Raw genomic sequence first — 19,231 nt, forward strand, 5'->3', positions numbered from 1 at the left:
TTTTTTGAGCTGCAAATAATGGGAGAGGACCTCCAGCTGGATTTCGATTGAGTAGAGATTAGAGAGGCAGAAGCAGCTAAGTGGGCTTCATTTAGGAAGAGCTATGTGTAACTTCTGTGGGTCCTTACCAGGTGACTTTTGGTTTGTGAAGCCTGCCCCACAAGGAGTTGGTTTATTTGGATTTAATGACTCATGTAGGCTTGTGGATCAGCTGTATTTTCTTTAGCAAACCAAAGGATGCTGTTTTATCCTGAAAAAGGAAAGGGAATGCTTCAAGTATCCTTCTACATTCTAGAAATCAAAGGATTGATTGAGTCACTTAAAGAGGGTTGGGAAACATAAGTGCCGTGACTATGTTGCAAAGATAACTGTTCTGTGTGTCTTCCTGCAACGACTATAAAAATGACCCTATTGATACCTGGGGCCCACACAATGTGGTTCAAGGATGGCTGAATCACATTGTTTTCTAACAGTTCATCCTCAGGCAATCACTTTTTTATCACCACTTACGTGTTTGCTTTTCCCAGATGCTGGAAAAAAATGGTCTTTACTTCAAAATGTATGAGTAGGGGTGAGGCAAAAGGGCATGTTGCTACTGTCCTTCTCCCCTGTTGCCACTCCACAAAGGATGTGTCTGTTCCTCTTCTTTGTTTTCTTGCATAACACACCTCCTCACTGCCACCCCTCTTCTGCTGGCCTCTCCCTGCACTGTGTTCATACTTACCTGATTTAATTTCTTCACATACACAGCTGATGAAAGAGGCTGTCTTTATCCAGCAGCTCTATAAATCATTAAGTAGGCTTAGATTTACATATAAAACAGCATGAAAGATGATAAGAGACTGTGATGAACTCATTCGATACAAGCCATAAGGCTTCCTCTACATAAATAAAACTAAAGAAATTAGCAGAAGGATTTGGCTTTCCTAACTGACAGGCATTCAATGGAAGCTTGCATACTCATACAGAGGTACTGGAAGTTGAGTGCAAGATGAAAGATGTTGCAGAAAATAAAATTTAATGCATGGCTTTGTATTCTGCAGGGCAAATCAGTCACAGGAAAGGGAAGAGAAAGCTTTTTGGATTTTCCCTGATCTGAACTTTTTTGACTTAATATGTGATATGGTTTGAATCAAAGAATCATAGAATCATAGAATGGTTTGGGTTGGAAGGGACCTCAAAGATCATCTAGTTCTAACCCCCCTGCCATGGGCAGGGACACCCTCACCAGACCACGTTGCCCAAAGCCTCATCCAACCTGGCCTTGAACACTTCCAGGCATGGGGCATCCACAACCTCTCTGGGCAACCTGTTCCAGTACCTCACCACCCTCACAGTAAAGAATTTCTTCCTAACATCTCATCTAAATCGACCCTCCTTCAGCTTAAACCCATTACCCCTTGTCCTGTCACTACACTCCCTGATAAACAGTCCCTCTCCAGCTTTCCTGTAGGCCCCTTCAGGTACTGGTAAGCCGCAATTAAGTCTCCCTGGAGCCTTCTCTTCTCCAGGCTGAACAAGCCCAACTCTCTCAGCCTGTCCTCATAGGAGAGGTGCTCCAGCCCTTTCATCAACTTCGGGGTCCTCCTCTGGACTCGCTCCAACAACTCCATGTCTCTCCTGTACTGGGGCCCCCAGAGCTGGAAGTTCTGTTTCAGAAATCCTAATTAGGATTATAATCCATATAGCAGATAAACATCAGATCTAGCATGGGTGCAACATGGAATCCATACTGGATTATCTATGCAAAGAGGAAAGCTCTAGTATTTGCAAACTATTTCGAGAGAAATGTTCTTTAATGAGGATAGTATCTGACAATTTGTTTCCTATGGATGACACTACCTTTTCTACTATAGGTGTGGACACCTTGTACCTTGAATAAGAAGCTGCTTTTTTTTAAAAAAAAAAAAAAAAAAGCAGTACAGGACAAAAAACTAGTTTTTATTTAAGTATCTTGAAAACATATGCTGCAGTTTGTTGAGGAAGAAATATTAACCTCAGCTGACAGGGGACTAACATGCTACTCTTTCAAATGATACCCACAAACTAGGAACTACTTGTTCAAAACTCTGGACAGAATTTGCTTGTTCTTGAGTTTCTATTCAAGGTCTAGCTGCTAGAATTATAGCAGCTAGAAAATGAAAATTTCAGAAAATCAGAATGAAACTTTCAGAAGTCAAGTTTAAAATGTTCTTGTCCTGTACTTATTTTGAAGTTAACCCTGGAAAGTGTGGACTGCTTATACCCGATGCAGTGACGTCTATACAAAATGACAAGAGCTTTCAAAAACCAGCACTGCAGCAACAAAGAAGGCAGAAAGATTACTGATCTCACCTCCGTCAATTCACCAGAGTAACTTCCTGCTTTGTGTGTAAATTTATGGGTGGCAGGAGAGGGGCAGGAGGTTGGACATCACTTGCATGTATTTTTTGTTCATAAAAACTGCTTCCTCTGAGAAAGATTCACCGGCTTTTTTCCTCTGAGTTTGTAACCTGGGTTTATTGGCAGGAAAATGATGGTATTTGTAGCTCCATAATAAAATTTCACACATAGTACATAAATTAAGTTTTATCAGTGGTTTAGTTTCATGCCCAATAACGACAGTGCAAATCTTCTCGTTGTTAACATAGATCTGATATGACTGGAGCACCACGCATTTGAAATGCTGCCTTTGGTATCCTGGAGACTGAGAGGCATTCATGTGCTGGTTACCCACAGCATGCAAGCTGAAGACTTTCTTTAATTCTGTATGGATATATTTGGATATTATTATTTTAATTTTTTAAGGAAGTGGAGGTCATAGAGAATAAAGTCCAGTCTGTTTTGAAGTACTGGGTTGTCAGCATGGTGCAATTCAGCTGACTTTGAGACAGAGTTTCAAGGAAAGTCAAACACCTTTCACATAGGGAGCCCAGTGCCACTGGTGCTATGTTATTTAGCAAGGAACACATACAGGCTCATGGTAAGCATATCTAGATCATCTGTGTGGTGGGTTGACCCTGGCTGGATGCCAGGTGCCCACAAAAGCTGCTCTGTCACTGCCCTCCTCAGCGGGACAGGGGAGAGAAAATATAATGAGAGGTTCCTGGGTTGAGATAAGGAGGTTCCTGGGTTCCTGGGTTGAGAGATCACCCACCAATTACTGTCACGGGCAAAACAGGCTCAACTTAGAAAAATTCTAATTTATTGCCAAGCAAAACAGAGTCAAGTAATGACAAATAAAACCAAATCTTAAAACCACCTTCTCCTTATCCCTCCCTTCTTCCTGGGCTCAACTTCACCATGAACTGCTACAGCATGGGTCCCTCCCACAGGGTGCAGTCCTTCAGGAACAGACTGCTCCAGCGTGGGTCCCCGACGGGGTCACAAGTCCTGCCAGCAAACCTGCTCCGGCGTGGGGTCCTCTCTCCATGGGGCCACAGGTCCTGCCAGGAGCCTGCTCCAGCATGGGCTTCCCACAGGGTCACAGCCTCCTTCAGGTGCCTCCACCTGCTGCAGGTGGATATCTGCTCCACCATGGACCTCCATGGGCTGCAGGGGTACAGCCTGCCTCACCATGGTCTTCTCCAGGGGCTGCAGGGGAATCTCCACTCTAGTGTCTGCAGAACCTCCTCCTCCTCCTTCTGCACTGACCTTGGTGTCTGCGGAGTTTTTTTCTCTCACATCTTCTCACTCCCCTCTCTGGCTGCTATTGGTGTTGCACAGTTTTCCGCCCCCCCTTCTTAACTGTGCTATCACAGAGGCGCTACCACCGTGGCTGATGGGCTCAGCCTTGACCAGCAGTGGGTCCGTCTTGGAGCCGGCTGGCATTGGCTTTATCGGACATGGGGGAAGCTTTTAGCAACTTCTCACAGAAGCCACCCCAGTAGTCCCCCAGCTACCAAAACCTTGCCACGCAAACCCAGTGCAATGTGACTGCTTGCAGGTACCAGGATACACATAATCTTACTAAAATAATTGTTACAAAACCCCCACCACAACAGAAACACATGTGCCCTTTGGGTTACAGAATATGTTAGGTATTTGACTTAAAAAAAAAAAAAAGATGTGGAATGCCAATGTCTTTTAAGTGTGCTGATTGGGCATTTTGTGTTTGTGTGTGATATTCATTGTCAGTGACCACTTCTTCTCCCAGGAGATGCTGTCAGAAAATGTCATAAGAAAAGAGGAAAAAATGTCACCTAGCAACCAAAGCTTTATGAAGAAAAGTTCCACACTGACCAGCAGGAGTGAGCCGGGAAGCTGGGAGCAGGCATGAGCAACAGTGAAAAAGCTGCTTGTCTGCTGCTGCTCTGGGGCTGATCTCAGCCCTGTTACGGTAGGTGCTCTGGGCACAATGTTTGTCTCAAAGGAAGTTTGTAGTTCCTGTCAAACTGGCTTGCATAGAAGTTGGTTTGCAAAATAGGACTTTGGGTTACTTTTTCCTGACTTTCAAATATGGATTAGAAAATGATAAAATCTCAAATCATGATGGGCATCTACATTTTAATTTTATAATGGCAAAAAGTAAACTTGAGAGGAACGGACATTATCTCTCTCTTATCTATCTTATTTATCTCTTTTATCCTTTCCTACCATTAGCAAAAACTAGATTAGCAGATATTTCTTTATTATCTGGTTAAACAGAGAGGAGCATTTCTTTTTTAAAGTCTTTGAGGAATTAAGAGATTCAGAGTTAAGATTACTTGCCCCTTTAGGCACTGTCAAGAAGCTGGGCAACAGTAAGAGACAGACTTGTTTATGGGGGGAAACAAAACATCTTGGAAAACATTAATACACCTGAATTAACCCAAGACTGAACAGGATACTGTTCTTTATCTGAGCAAGGAATACAATGTTTAAAAACAGACTAGTGGATTGTGATTGAAAATTGGAGGACAATACTTCTGTCACTTCTGCTGCACTGGCTCACACATGGTCCATTTTACCTCCTGCCTGTGCTTGCATGACAGTGTGAGTGGGTGTAATAGCATGGAGAGGATGTGAGTGGGATTGATCTGGCATACTATGCATGCAAGGCACACACAACTGCTGCTGTTTTATTTCACCACTACACCAACAGAAACTGCCCTTATATAGACACTTCTGGCTAAGGTTTTTACAGTCAGGGATACAGTATACTTTATTGTATTTGCATGCATTTAATGAATTGCAGGTTTCATAACCTGTTAAGAGTGGCATTGCAGCATGCCAATCTTATTTCTTCATGGCTTCTTTTAGTTCTGTGGTGGGAAGGGAAGATTTTACTGGCTTGCAGTTGTGTTTGAACATTTGTCAGCCTCTTTCCCACTGCTATTTGTCTTGCTCAGTTTCTGCCTCCACACCCTCCTCCCCAAATTCATAGCAAACGCCGAGAGAAATCCTGAACTCCCGTGTTGCACCCCGATAACAGATCCCAGGTCTGGAACTGCCAAAATGGTGCAGCATAATGGGGTGGCGCCCACCACCCTACAGGCTACACATCCTTCCCGGCCCCACCGCCGGCCGGTCCAGCTCGGGCCGCCCGACCCCTGCAAAAACCGCAGCGGTCTCTCAGATTGGGATGCCATTTCTCCGTTCGTGAAGTTGTCCCCCCCGTGGAGCTCGGTCTCGCCGTTCGTGGGGCTGCCGGCGGCTGCGCTCCCGGTGACCGCGTGTGCCAGGATGCTTTTAGTGAACTCTCAGTGCGGCCGTCCGCCGTCCCAAGCGCCCACGGGCCTGGGGCAGGCGTCTGCCGGCGGCACTCGCCTCCTGCGGGGGCCGGGGCAGTGCGACCCACCCCCCACAGGGCGGCTCCCTGCGCCGCGGCGGCCGCCGCCGTGCCCGTCCCCCCGCTCCGCCCCGTCGCGCTCCGCCCCGCCGGCAGCTCCGAGCCCGCCCAGTCGGAGGCGCCCCGCCGCCCCTCCGGGCTGGGGGTGCAGCTGCCGCCGCTCCAGCCCGGCCCGGCCCGGCGCGGCGGGGGCGGAGGGGGAGAAAGAGGAGGAGGGAAGAGAGGGAGGGAGGAAAGGAAGGAAGGAAGAAGAGAGGGGAGGGAGGGAGGAAGGAAGGGAGGTGAGGTGCCGCCGCCAGCCGCCTTGTCGTTCTGCTTTCTGCAGCCGGTGCGGAGGAGGGGGCAGCCCCCGGCAGGAGTCCCGGCATGCTGAAAGTCACCATGCCCTCCTCCTCCTCCTCGTCCTCATCCTCATCCTCCTCCGGCTCCTCGGCAGCCGGCCGCCCCGGGTCCGCCGCGCCCGACTACTGGATCGACGGCTCCAACAAGGACACCCTGGCCCACTACTTCGAGCTGGAGTCCGAACTGGGACGGTGAGGCGGCGCCGGGACGGGACGGGATGGGACGGGGTGGCCGCGGGGTGCGGGGGCTGCCGCCGCGGCGACTCCCCGGCCGGAGCGGCGGGGCCGGGGCTGCCGGGGCTGCCGGGGCTAGATCTCCCCTCCCCGCCGGCACTGCGTCGCTGTGGCGAGAGCGGCAAAACTTTGGTTTGTGTGAACGGCATCGGAAGAGAGTGCTGGCTTTCACGGCATGTAGGCTTTCGAAGGAAAATTATACCTCCCGGGAGCCAAGCTGTGCAAATCCCCGAACAGAAGCGATTTTCAGGAGAAGGCATCAATCCGTCTCAGTAAACGCTGGTCCACATGAGCAGATTTACGTTAGTCAGGTTACCTGTATATTTTCAGACTCTAGACCTATTACCGTGTCAGCTGAATAGTAGACATCACTTTGAGAGCATCAGGATGCCAGGATTTTTGCAGCCCCACTTCATATGAGACCTTTTATCATTACCGCCATTATCAGCACCTTTAGACCTTGCGCTAACAAAACTTGCGCCCAAGACAGGAGTCCATGAATAGGCCTCTGTAAGCAGTCTTTTCACTGGAGTGCAGTGCAGACGAGTGAGCTAGTACATGTTCATTCATGAATTCTGCACTACTGCCCTGATGCTTCTGCCTGACAACTTAAAGGTCCCAAGTGTTCAGTTTTTTTAAAACTTAAGTCCAGTGTAAAATGCTGTTGCCGATATCTAATGTGCAGTTTTTACTCTCTAAATACAGTTGTTGGTTCCTGTTGCATTTTTGGGTAGAAAATAATGTGTAAAAAAAAAAAAAGTAGAAAATGACAGCTTCCTTAAGGGTTCACAGTAGATGACTTAAAACTGTAAGTCAGTAGGTAACAAAGAGCAATTGTTAATTTTGCCAATAATAGAGTATTAAAATCCTGGATGACTGTGGCAAATTTGTAGGTAATAACATGGTTGCCTTGGTACAGTATTTTTGCAGAAAGGGTGTGCAATGAAAGGTATTGCTACAAAGCATACCTGTGCTTGCTGTACTGTAACTGATAGGGGCAGGAAAGGCTGTAGAAATACAATATTGTATCATTCTTGGCTTTCTGGCTAGGTCTTAAGCATCTGCTGGTACCTTTATGCTACTATCGCTACTCATGCTACCCAGATTTAAATAAACATTTACCACATTTATACTTGACTTTCCTGTACACCTATGCAGAAACATGAAAATGAAAAGCAGGAAATATTGTTGTGTCAGTTTTGTGTCTGAAATGAACAATAAACAAAAGTGTTTACTGCTGAATAACAGCAGTTGATACAAACTCTGTCACTTGGATTAATACTGTTATGTGTGGTCTGTCTACAATCCTTTCAGCATGCATGATAGTGACTGTGGGCTTCATTTAAGAATAGTCTGTATTGGTGATACGTCATGGGTTTATTGTGTAACTTGGGAAGGGGTTTCCAAATGTGAGCTCTCCTGTTTGAAGAAGAAAGAGTTAATGAAAGCTGAGGTGCAGTGAGTTTTTCTACCTTGCAAGGTGAGACAGAGACGCTGAAACCCTAACAAAAGGTCTGAATAAGGAAGATAACCACACCCAACTAGTGTAGAGATGTGAGCTACTAAGTCTGCTTTGCGGTTGGATGGAACTAGGAAATAAGATTTGAAACAAAAGCAGAAAGAAAACAGGAGATAAGAACCATCTTAAACAAAGATCATGAGGTAGGGAAGGGAGAGAAGAACTCAGAGGGGTGTATGCTGCAAGGGAAAATTGGGTGATGGATATGGCAGCAAGATCTCAGTCCTTTGGTCCCAAGGCTAGCTTTGAGATCCTTTCAGAGCCAGCATCCAGAGTGCTGATGCTTATCTCAGCCCTCCTCTGATAGCTGAGGTGTATCATAGAAAATCTATAAGGGAGATCCAACAATACCTCTTGGTTCCTAAGTGTAATATGAAATTGTATTGCTTTCTTTTGGTGACCTTGTCTCCAGTCTTTTAATTTTAGAGATGATTCTGCATATGTCAAAAAAAATATTCATTGCTTAGATTAGTGGTGGTGAAAGTATATCAGGTGAGGCTTAAAAATGTGGGTATATGATTCCTTTAGATTCAGTAAATCAAAATAATATACTGAAATAACCAAGAGGAGACACTATCCTAAAATAGCTTTAACAAGTATCTCTAAGGGATTGGAAGATGTCTGTTGTCAGACTGCAAAGACCTGCACTTGGACAGGTGTTGCCAAGTATGGGAGTTCGCCTTTGCAAGGAGTGCCCTTTCTACAATGTATGTCTGACAAATCCCCAAGCCACCATAGTCAGTGATTCTTTCTTGTATGACCAACTAAAGAGTCATGGGAGAGGAAGGGGAAGGTCCTGCTAGCAAAAAAATTAATAAATGCCCAAAAGAGTGGGTAGGAGTAAACAGTCATCTTCCAGCAGTGGAGTTCCATGGGGTTCAGGTGTCTGTGCTGTTCAACGCACTCATAAATAAAGGGGTTGAACAGTGATATAGTTTAAATTATTGAGGGTTTTAAAGATAGCTTTGCATATCAAGAATTGCAGAAAGACCTTATTGGACTAATACGGCATTTAAATGGCAGATGAAATTCAGTTTAGATAAATAAAATGGGGGTGGAGGAGAAACCATTTGGTTGCACATAGAAGAATGAGATCTGATTGAATCTTTATGGTTGTAATTTGCAGGTCTATAAAAATGTCATCTCTGTGCACCCTAGTGATCAAAAATCCCACAAATAAAATGTTAGTCTGCTTTCTTTCCCTAGTAAATCCTATAGTAAGGTTAAGACAGAGACCTGAGGTTAGTAGAGATCTCTGGAGACACGTGTGGCATGGATGGAACACCTAGCTAGAGGTGCTTGTTTGCTCTTTTCTTTGATGCAAGCTCTGCAGGGCATCCAGAGAAGCTAGCAAGCTAAAAATGAACCACAGGAGGTAAGGCCATTTCAGCATGGTGTGTAGTTAAGTGGTGGAACTCTTGGCCACTGGATAATACGGATGCTAAAAGCTTACATGGGTTTAATGGGCAGCTAGGCAAGTTTACATGCAGGGAATCCATTAAGACTGATTAAACATGAAGATATTATTGAACTGTAAGTTGTTGGAAGTTATGAGAATATTCTTTGACAGTACTAATACAGGTTTGCTCCATTCATGTTATTCTTGAGGCATCTGTGTTTAGCCACTGTTAGAGATAGTATTCTGGGCTACACAGGTTTTTATTCTGACCCAGGACAGCTATTCTTTTATTCTGCTGAATGCCTGGCTAGGTCACCTTCCTTTTAGTCCATTTCTGAAGAGGGGATTTTGTGTGTACCACGAACTGGAGTTCAAAATGCTGAAAAGAATAAATTTTGGTCTTTATTTTACAAAAAGAATCTTATTCCTTCTCTGAAGGTTGCACCATTGGTGAATAATGGGTATTTGAATTTTGTTCTGAGTGTATTTCATCTAAAAGCTTATTTTTCATACTCAGAGAAAGATTTTAATAATTTTAGGTTCTAAAATTGTAGATTCCTTAAAGACTAAAACCTTTTGTTAGCCTTATATAACCCATGCTTTATCTTTTGGTACAAAGATTCAGAATTTAGGATTAGTCTAAAAATACTGAGTGAAGAGGAAACTCAGTAACAATTTTTTTGATACTCAGCAAAATTATGAAGAAGGAATTTCTCTTAGTTGGAATTTTAGTGATGGAACTTTACTTAGCACACACTGTCTTTTGCCTAACTGCACCAAACTACATAACTATTTGAGTTGAAACTGTCTAATAGTATTATTGCAGATCTATTAAATAGTCAAGAGCAGCTGGAAGTATTTCCAGCCAAATCCTTAGGGCTTTCTTTCAGTTTCAAAGATTAAATAAAATAATAATAACGAAAAGTTGTGGGCATTTTTCTTTGTGTAGGAATGATAAATCAGTATCTTCCAAGGTTACCTTTTCATTCATGGGCAGTCTTTCAACTGTGTGATTCTTGCTAAGGACCTGAAACTGAAAGATGCTCAGTACTTGCAACTTACCTTGAATTGACAGTGTGAGCTGAATCATAGGTGGTTTCTGTCCTTTAGCTCTTAGCACAGAAAGAGTTTAAACCCAACGTGTGGTTTGAACTCAAGATTTCAGTATGCAGAATGATATCTTATGCTGTCAGTCCTATTTATGAGTGCTATCATAATAGCATCTACTTTTGTAATGGCAGTAGTAGATGATACCAGGTAACTCCTTTGCATAATCATCATTTTATAGAAATGATTATTTTCACAATTGATGGTTTGAAGCTCAAACAATTTTTGCTTTGACAGTATGCCAATTGTTTTTGCTACCATTCCTTCACTTAAAAAAAAAAAAAAGGGAGCCTTTTTTCTGTCCATCTCAAGAGTCAGTTGTTATACAGACTGTTTGCTATATTTACTTTCAGCTCATTTTTCCTTTGGGGTGCATTTAAAGTAGGTTAATCCTTCTTCAGTAACACTTTGACTTACTTGCTTGTGACTTTTAGTACTGGGCCTGAGGATTTTCCGAGGAAACAGAGGCATGCTGCTGACATCACGTGGTACTAGCTGTCTAAATGCAAGCATGGAGTGCTTAGCTGAACCAGGACTTTGAGCAGAAACTGCCCGTGTAGATTTTCCTGTCCCCCAGGTCACGTTGTGCCTCAAACTGCAACTTGCTTGTTACCCTCACACCTTCAGGCAAGCAGGAGGTGTCTTCATGCAGGCAGTTCCTGCTGATGGGGGATGCTGTTGAAGAGGTGGGTCTGAGGCATCATTTGGGACTGTTGTAGGTACATTGAAGCTTGCTTTGAGGTAGGAAGGTGGGAGATTCAGAGAGCATGGTGCCCTTTTGGTGCTGGCCAAGGTAGCAGGTGGATGAGGCGAGTGGTCTCTTTCATGCATTGCACCAGCCAGCATAGCTCTAGTTGAAGACTTTCACTTCCTTTTCTGCTTGAAGGGGTTCTGTCCATCTCATCTTTCCCCTTGAAAAATGACCAAAGCATTTGACCACAGGCCCTTCTGTGGTGAATACGCCCTTTGCTGTGCTGTTGTGGAGAAGACAATCCGATGCTAAATTGGCCAGAAAGGGGATATCAGCAAGATTTTTGTTAAGCAAGACACTGCTGTAAAAGTGGGGAAGTCAGACCCTACTAAAATGCATGTTGATCTACAGAGTCATAAATAAAAATTAATACCAAGCAGCAAATGTTTTCTGTGAAAACTCTATAGCTTCTTAACCCAGAATTCTGGGTGAAATTTTTCACTTGGGTACTAGAAGCCAGAACTTGCCAATGTAATAGCCTGGGTTTTGACAAGTAAAATTCTTTACTCAGTGTAGGGAGAGCATTTTCTTCCATTTTGTCTGTTTCAGTTCAACAACTGGTTGATTCAAAATTAAAAAACTGGGTGTTGAAAAAGCAATAAAAGAAAATTTCCTCTACCGTACTGTAAATAAAATCCATTTGAGAGTAGACATTCCATTTCATCTGAGGCTCATTAATCATGGAGAGAAATGGTCTTAGGGTAGATATTTTGAACCTTGCCATGGGAGATTGTTACTGACTCTCTTGCCCAAATGCCTATCTTAGGCACTAAGTTACTTGTCTAAACATATTCTCTCTCTGCGTGTTTGTTAGTTAGAAAAGAAGCTTTTCTTTTGAGTACTTGTTGGCCCAGTTGACATTCTATTCTTGTTTTAATCAGAAAATGAGTTCTAAGTTTTACAGACAGTTGTTCAAATCCCTTTACAGTTGGGATTTGTGGCAAAAGCATTGCTCTGCTGCAGCCAGGAGTTTTCCATTGAACTGCAAACTCAATGTCTGCCTCACTGGGTCTCAGAAAACAGATGATAAAATATGAATTTTCCACAACAGCTTATGTGTATATCTCATTCCTGTTAACACTGTGATTGAGGCATTGCTTCCATTATGCCGTGATGGAAAATAGGCTTGCTGATTCAATCTACTATGGGCAAAGTGTTTAGCTGTCAACGCTTGTGGACAGTCACGTTGGAGAAGCTACTGTAGCTGCCTTCTTTCAGGAATATGTTAATGCTTGTTTCTGTGGAAGAAACTGCCTTGCTATCTATGTAAATAAACAGATTACTCAGTTTTAGTACAATCAGTATTATCTAAATCATAACTGTATTATATAAGAAATAGTTTGAAACAAGCTCTTCTAAAGATGAGCTTAAATAGACTACTGATAATGGCGTATATTTACATGTTTCCAATTATAGAAGCACTGAGATTTTATTTGTAATGTTATACTGCACCATTCCTATTTTTAAAAGGCATCTTTTTTTTGTGGGTGCATCTACACTGAAGTTTTAATTAGGATCGGGAGTGAATTTTGTGAAGCAAATGTCCCAGTTGTCCCCTCTTGCTGTGCTTTGCTTTGCGTCATGGGGTGTTCCTGGAGCACACAGAGCAGACTGAATGGAGCCGAACCAGAAGATACAGTTCAGGAGGACTTAATCCACGGTGACCTCTTGTGAACATTCAGTTTGCAGGACCAGATCAGGTCTAGTCTGGCATAAAATCCACAAAAAGCTTGTATGTGGACATCAGCATGTTGCCACTATTTATAACAGTGGTGCACTCCTACTGCACTGCACTACTAGCTAGTGTATACCTAGACTATATGCCCTAGTGATAACTGTGTTTGAATTTAACTGTAGTTAATCTGCAAGCTGATTAACAGGATGCTTGTGATATCATGCACTCAGCATAATGTACAGGTCAATGTCTGTCTGCTAAAGTTTTAATTAACTTGGAAGCTAAAGGGCATATATATTACATAAATAAAAATTCAGTACTTAGAGTGGGTAGTGAAAGAGTAGTTAGACATTGCAAAGTACTCTTATTAGCCTGTGAACTCGATGCATTGTTCTGTCAATAAATTGAGCCATTAACTTGTTTCTGTAAAAGGAGTGCTGGAGCAATTTTGAATAGCTGGAATGAGTAGGTAATAATTCTGTATAATTTTCACAGCTTTCTTGTACTTAAAGAAAAAATAATAATGAAAAATTGTGTTAGAGAATTGTTATTTCTTTATTTTCAGGTTATTTATTCTGTCAGCCACTATGCATTTTTGTCAGTGGTTTTGGTTATCCTTTATAATTAAAAAAAATTGTATTTCTAATGGAGAAAATGAATAGCTCTTGAAGTAAGTAGTCTTAAGAAAACTGAAAATGTTTTTTGCAAATAGAGCTTTTAGGAATTGAAAGTAATGATATCGTTTGTGTTAATAAGAGAATTGTCATACTTTAAAAACATTGCGGTAGTCTGCCAGGGGTCAGATATAACAAAATTGTTATTTTAGCTTGTTACAGAGACAGTACATTTGAAATTGGATAAGTATTTTCAAGTTCAGTTGAAAGCATTTCCCTAAATGTGAGTGTGTAATAAGCTCATATCATTCTGGATGGAGGGCAGGTAAATTGACTAAAGCCCTGGGGTACAAGAAGCAAATACTTACCTGTTCTTTCCTCTGTCTATCTTTGGGTGTGTGTCCAATTGTTCATAGTATTGTGTAAGAGATTGTAGTGGACGCAGTTTAATACAAAAAAAAATAGGCAGAATTCTACCAAATTAGAGATATTTAAATGCTTGCTCACATAGTAAATAACCACATTTGAAAAAGACCACCAATTATGAATGGCGGCCAGTGAAAAAATACTCCCTGCTTGCTATAGCATATGCCCCAACTCTCGTAGTCCAAGTGCTTGCTAGGAAGGGCTAGCTCTCCTCTTCAGTCACTCAGATTGAAGAAGTTTTATCTTCCTGAATATTGTCTGAAAAGGTCAAACAAGAAATGGAAAAAATAGTCATCCCCGGCCCTAGTTTTGTTTATAGTCCAACAAATTGAGCTGACTTTATTGCAGTAAACCGAAATGGTTCTTTGGTGATCTTGTGCTAGACAGAAGGCTGGCCAGGCTTTGGGAAAGCGAGCTTCTGACACTTCATGTTTATCCACACTGTGGATAAAAGTGCGAAGATTTGAATATTATTTTCATCTATGTATGTAGAAGACATGTGAACCATTAGTAGGAGTTGAGATTGCATAAAAAAGAAAGAACATGTACTCCCTTGTGCTTTCACAGTGAAGCACAATTTAAATATGTAAACTTGCATATTTGCTGTTGACTTCTTCATTTAGGCATTCTTACCATGCTTCCTCACTTCACAATAAGCAGAACTTTATTATGTGAACAATTATTAATTTCACAAGGGATGTTCTTTCTACAGTACAGCGTTGCTCATTCTGAGAAAGGATAGCCAAATGTTCTGTATGTTTCCATGCTGCTTTTGGTTCTTTGTCTAATGTCTTTTTCAATATTTATGGTTTCCCTATCTCCACCATTTTAAAAGTTGGGTAGGAATGACAACTTTTACAAACAGTCACTGATACCTTGGAAATACTCTTCTATCGTTGTCAGTTATCCTTCATTTGGCCTTACGTTGTCAGTGTCCTCAGCTAGTCAGTAATCAGTAGAAAAATGGATTTTAACTTACTGGTTACTGCTTTTAAAAGCTAAACTCATCTCTAATTTATGAGAATTTTTTTTTTTTCTTCCTTGTTCTTTGGAGTCTGAGCTAGCAGCTCTCTGAAATCTGAGCTGGTGAATCATTAAGAATTTAATTTAGGATTTTTTGTGTTCTAGAAATATACTGGTTTTTGTTGTCACCTTTGCCTTACTTTTGTATATTGGTGTTAAGAAAAGTCTTTCCAGAGCGACCCCTCTTTTGGCAAAAGTGCACAGGTATGTTTTCCCAGAGTCTATCTGTGTTAGCTTTTAGACCTCATCTGAACAAGGAAAGAACACCATGTTTCTTCCTTGCTCTGTACCAAGAGTGCAGATTGTTGCCTGTGATGCTTTCCCAGCTCTTTCTGACCTAGGAAATAAGATCTGTTTTGGAAGGTAAATGCATGTTTTGTTGTGACAGCGTTAGTAGGGAAGGTTCTGCTCAGAATGGTCTCTTGGCTGTCAGGCGTGCTTCGGAGCAGCACAAATATACTGCAGCTTCTGAGGATAACATGTCTTAGGGGCAGATTGACACTTGCCCTGGGTTTACTGGAGTGTAGCAAGGTACATGGAAGCCTACTTTTTTTTTTTCTTGGTTAGCTGTGTTTTTTAAGATCTGTTAGCATGATGCAATAGGAACGATCATTGGGAATGAGCTATTCAAGCCCATTTTCAAGTGTGGGAATTTTGATAAACATATGCATGATATGTGCTCAATTTCTTAGACTATATAATGTTTGAAACAGAAAGACAGAGTAGCGGTGATGTAATAGAATTCCCGTACGTATTGCAAATATATCTTTTGATTGTAGAATGAATAAAAAAAAGGTGTCGTTACTATCATAGGTTACTATCAGTTAAAACACATTGACTATTGGACACCATCAATATTTGCGGCTGTTGCCCTGAGAATGGATTTCTGAGGTAGTGTTGCTCTGCTTGTAAAGTAATTCACAGTTAGGACACCCTACAGTAACATGACTTTGAGAGGGACCATTCAATCTGTGACAACCACAGCTTTTGTCTCTTTGAATTTCATCTGCAAGGGAGAGCAGAAAAGAAATTATTTCGTATGAACCACCAAATTACATGGTCAGACTGTGTGCTAATTCTGACACAAGTGAGGTAATCACCTGAACAGCATAGTGCTGTAGCTTATAAGTTGTCCTCCTTTCACATGCACAGTTATCACTGCTAGAACTCAAGAACCATAAAATGTAAGCCAAAAGATAGGGAAAATGGGAACCTCCTGGAGGAAAAGAAAAAATTAATAAATGCTGCCCTTTGACAGTTTTCTATTTATCATGGCTTTTGGGGGGGGGGGGGGGATAAAGAAGTGGCAAAGCAAGTGCAGATTTTATAATGCATAGCCTTAAAAACAACTTAAGCCTTTCAACCAATTTACAGTTTGTGCTCTGACCTCTACCTCTCTGTGAGCATCTTCATGCCACAGGTAAGATGCCAGAATTGGAACTTTACCTCAGAAATGATGTCATCTCCACAGTCCTTTTCCCCAAATTCTCCTCACTAAACACACATGATGCGTCTCTCCTCTGGCCTCTCTCCAAGCATCATGGAAAAAGCAGTTGCTCAGGTTGAAGGAAAAGGCATCATTCTGAAACAGATTCCCCACACCAAGTAATTTTTCCTTCTTGCAAGTATTTGTAGTTTCATCTCAATTCAGGTCATCATAAACATACTAATATTGTTACTTATTTTCAGTCTTTTAATCTTCAAAGCACATTCATGTCTACCAGGTTCACTGCTTTTGGGAAGTTATACTGCAATTAAAATATTCAGTTGATTGTGATTTTATTCATGAAGATGACCCTGATTGCTCCATGAACTTTATCAGAACTGTGTACTGCATAAACAAAAATGTTCTACAACTGTTTTTTATGTTTTTATATTTTCTAATGAGAGAGTAAAGCATCCTGTGACTGCAGGGGGTGGGAGGGAGTAAGTCAATCAGAGCAGTTGCCACAAATTGTGAATTGCTTGTTGACACTTGTTCATTTATTAAAAAAACCAACAACACTGGCATTAGTAGATAACAAATTCATGTGAAGAAGTTGGGATTAGCTCAGAAATGAAATGCAGGAATTCCAATTTATTCTAAATAAATTACTTTTGATGAACAGCTTTGCACTCATGAATGAATGGAAATAAAAAAGTGTGCGAGATCTTAATGAATATCCATGGAATAAGAAGTCTGGTTTTATCTTAAAGTACTTCTGAAATAATATTAATCCTGATTTTTCTTAAAATAATCCTTGTTAACGGAGGCACACTGCCAGTACCAAACAATGTGCTGTGTGATTTCATTTTGTGTTTAGCTGTAGAAAAAAAATTAATACTGTGTTGAAAGGAGTGGACTTCTGTGCCCTTTCTTTGGAAGGCTGACCACAGACCTTCTACCTGCTTGTATTCTTTGCAGATTGTTTGAATTCTATTTAAACTTAAGAAAGTACCTCTTTCAGATTATGTATATATGAAAGATGGTGTTTGCTGTTTCTAATTTATTATGTCCTGCACCAGTCTAACATTGTGGACCAGTGAGAGTGTTTCAAGAACATGCTTTGGGCCAGAAATTATTTCAATTCTTTTGGCACGTATTGATTTTTTTTTTTTTTTCATGTGGTAGTATTACACAGTTTTATGCTTTCGTAGAGCAAATGGATGTCTTAGTAAAGCTTATAAGGCCTCGAAATAAAGTCTGCCATGGATGACTACTGATTTTTTTTTTTTTTTTCCTATTGACATGTTTTCTAGATTAATGAACCACAATTCTAATCTGGTATGTGGATACAGTGCTTTACAGATGTTTGTTTTTCTGATGGGGAGCATTCACTTATCAGCTTTCTATATTGTGCTATAATGATTTGCTAAAACTGAACACAAAACATGTTGAGAACTCTGATGTCCATATCATAATCTAAGTTCAGAGACCTGTAAGATATGTGTGCATGAATGTTTTTACCTGCTAGCTTCATTGGATGCCTTGTGCTGTAAGGGCAGTGAATGATACATATTTCTACATTCTCTTCAAATCCTCATGATTTTTTGGTTGATTAGCTTAGTAAAATTAAGAAGACAAGGGCTACACAGTTGATTTTGTAATGGTTGACCTTGCCTGGACGCCAGGTGCCCACCAAGTTATTCTATCACTCGCGTCCTCAGCAGGACAGGGAGAGGAGAAAAATAAGTTGGAAAAAAAACTTGTGGGTCAAGATACAGGCAGTTTAATAAAGCAAAAGCAAAAAGCCATGCACAGAAGCAAAGGAAAACCAAAAATTTTATTCTCTATTTCCCATCAGCAGGCGATCTCCAACCACTTCCAGGGAAGCAGGGCTTCAGTATGTGTAGCAGTTGGTCCGGAAGACAAATGTCATAATAACAAATGCCCCCACTTCCTCCTGCTTTCTCTTAGCTTTTATTGCTGAGCATGATGTCATATGGTATGGAATATCCCTTTGGTCAGTTTGGGTCAGCTGTCCTGGCTGCGTCCCCTCCCAAGATCTTGCCCACTGTAGCCTACTGCTGAGAGGGGAATGCTGGAGACATAGCCTTGATGCTATTTGCTATTTGTGATTGAATACAACAAATATTTACCAGATAGCCTGTGTAAATAGTTTTCCATGGTGCTTCTTTATGAACCATGTGTTTTAACTGTCTTGAATATCTAATAAGACCATTTTATTGTGTTTTTCCCTAGTCACAGCTGAAACAGAGTAATAATGAGTAGCAAAATGTGTTAGTCATCCACAGTGGCATGTGGCCATTGGAAGACCATATTTCATGCTTGAGGGTCATGACTGTTAAAGTTTTTTTGTCCAAATATTCATATCTTCACAATAGTGAATTAGCAGATAAGAGAAACTCCAGAATTTCCATCCCATGATAAATTTCAGTATTTTGGCATTTGTTTTTGTTTCCAGTGAGGATGAGTAACTGAAGTATATGGATAATGGACAGTTTCACGGCATGGAATTTTTCAACAATTTCAAATTAAAATTTGCAAACACTTTCACATTTTATATTTCATGTTAATTGAAGACATTCTTGACTCAAAGTAACTAGACTGCAAGAACAAACTACATTTATCTCTTGTACCATGGTGCCGTATGAGAGTTTTGATGTGGGTGCCTCTTTTTCCTGTTTTCATCCCTGCTTGTACTGTGTTTTACATGTTACACCAAAAGTGGTGCAGCTTTCATATGATGTATTTCCCTGCTGGAACGTAGGGAGTTTGCAGAAGCTGTACTTGTCTACTGACTCCAGTTGTAAAATTCTGAGACTTTTCTAATAAGAACAATAAACATCATTAAATAGGATGGGATCGCATTTGCCCTTCTCACAGCTGCTGTCTTGGTAGTTCATAGCTGTCTGGTTGGTTGTTGCCCAAACTGTATGTCTTCCATTTTTC

General features: G+C 41.5%; 1 protein-coding gene across 1 annotated transcript in view; it reads left to right on the forward strand.

Moving 5' to 3' along the window:
* The first annotated feature begins 5,864 nt into the window (after nt 1–5,864).
* The window catches only part of CAMK4 (calcium/calmodulin dependent protein kinase IV), a 173,940-nt gene continuing 160,573 nt past the window's right edge, over nt 5,865–19,231 (forward strand). Inside the window, exon 1 of the mRNA XM_054809935.1 lies at nt 5,865–6,282. Coding sequence (XP_054665910.1) covers nt 6,116–6,282 — 167 coding nt within the window. The 5' untranslated portion in view covers nt 5,865–6,115. The remainder of the gene's footprint in view (nt 6,283–19,231) is intronic.

This window comes from Grus americana, chromosome Z, assembly GCF_028858705.1.
Source record: "Grus americana isolate bGruAme1 chromosome Z, bGruAme1.mat, whole genome shotgun sequence".
Lineage (NCBI taxonomy): Eukaryota > Metazoa > Chordata > Aves > Gruiformes > Gruidae > Grus > Grus americana.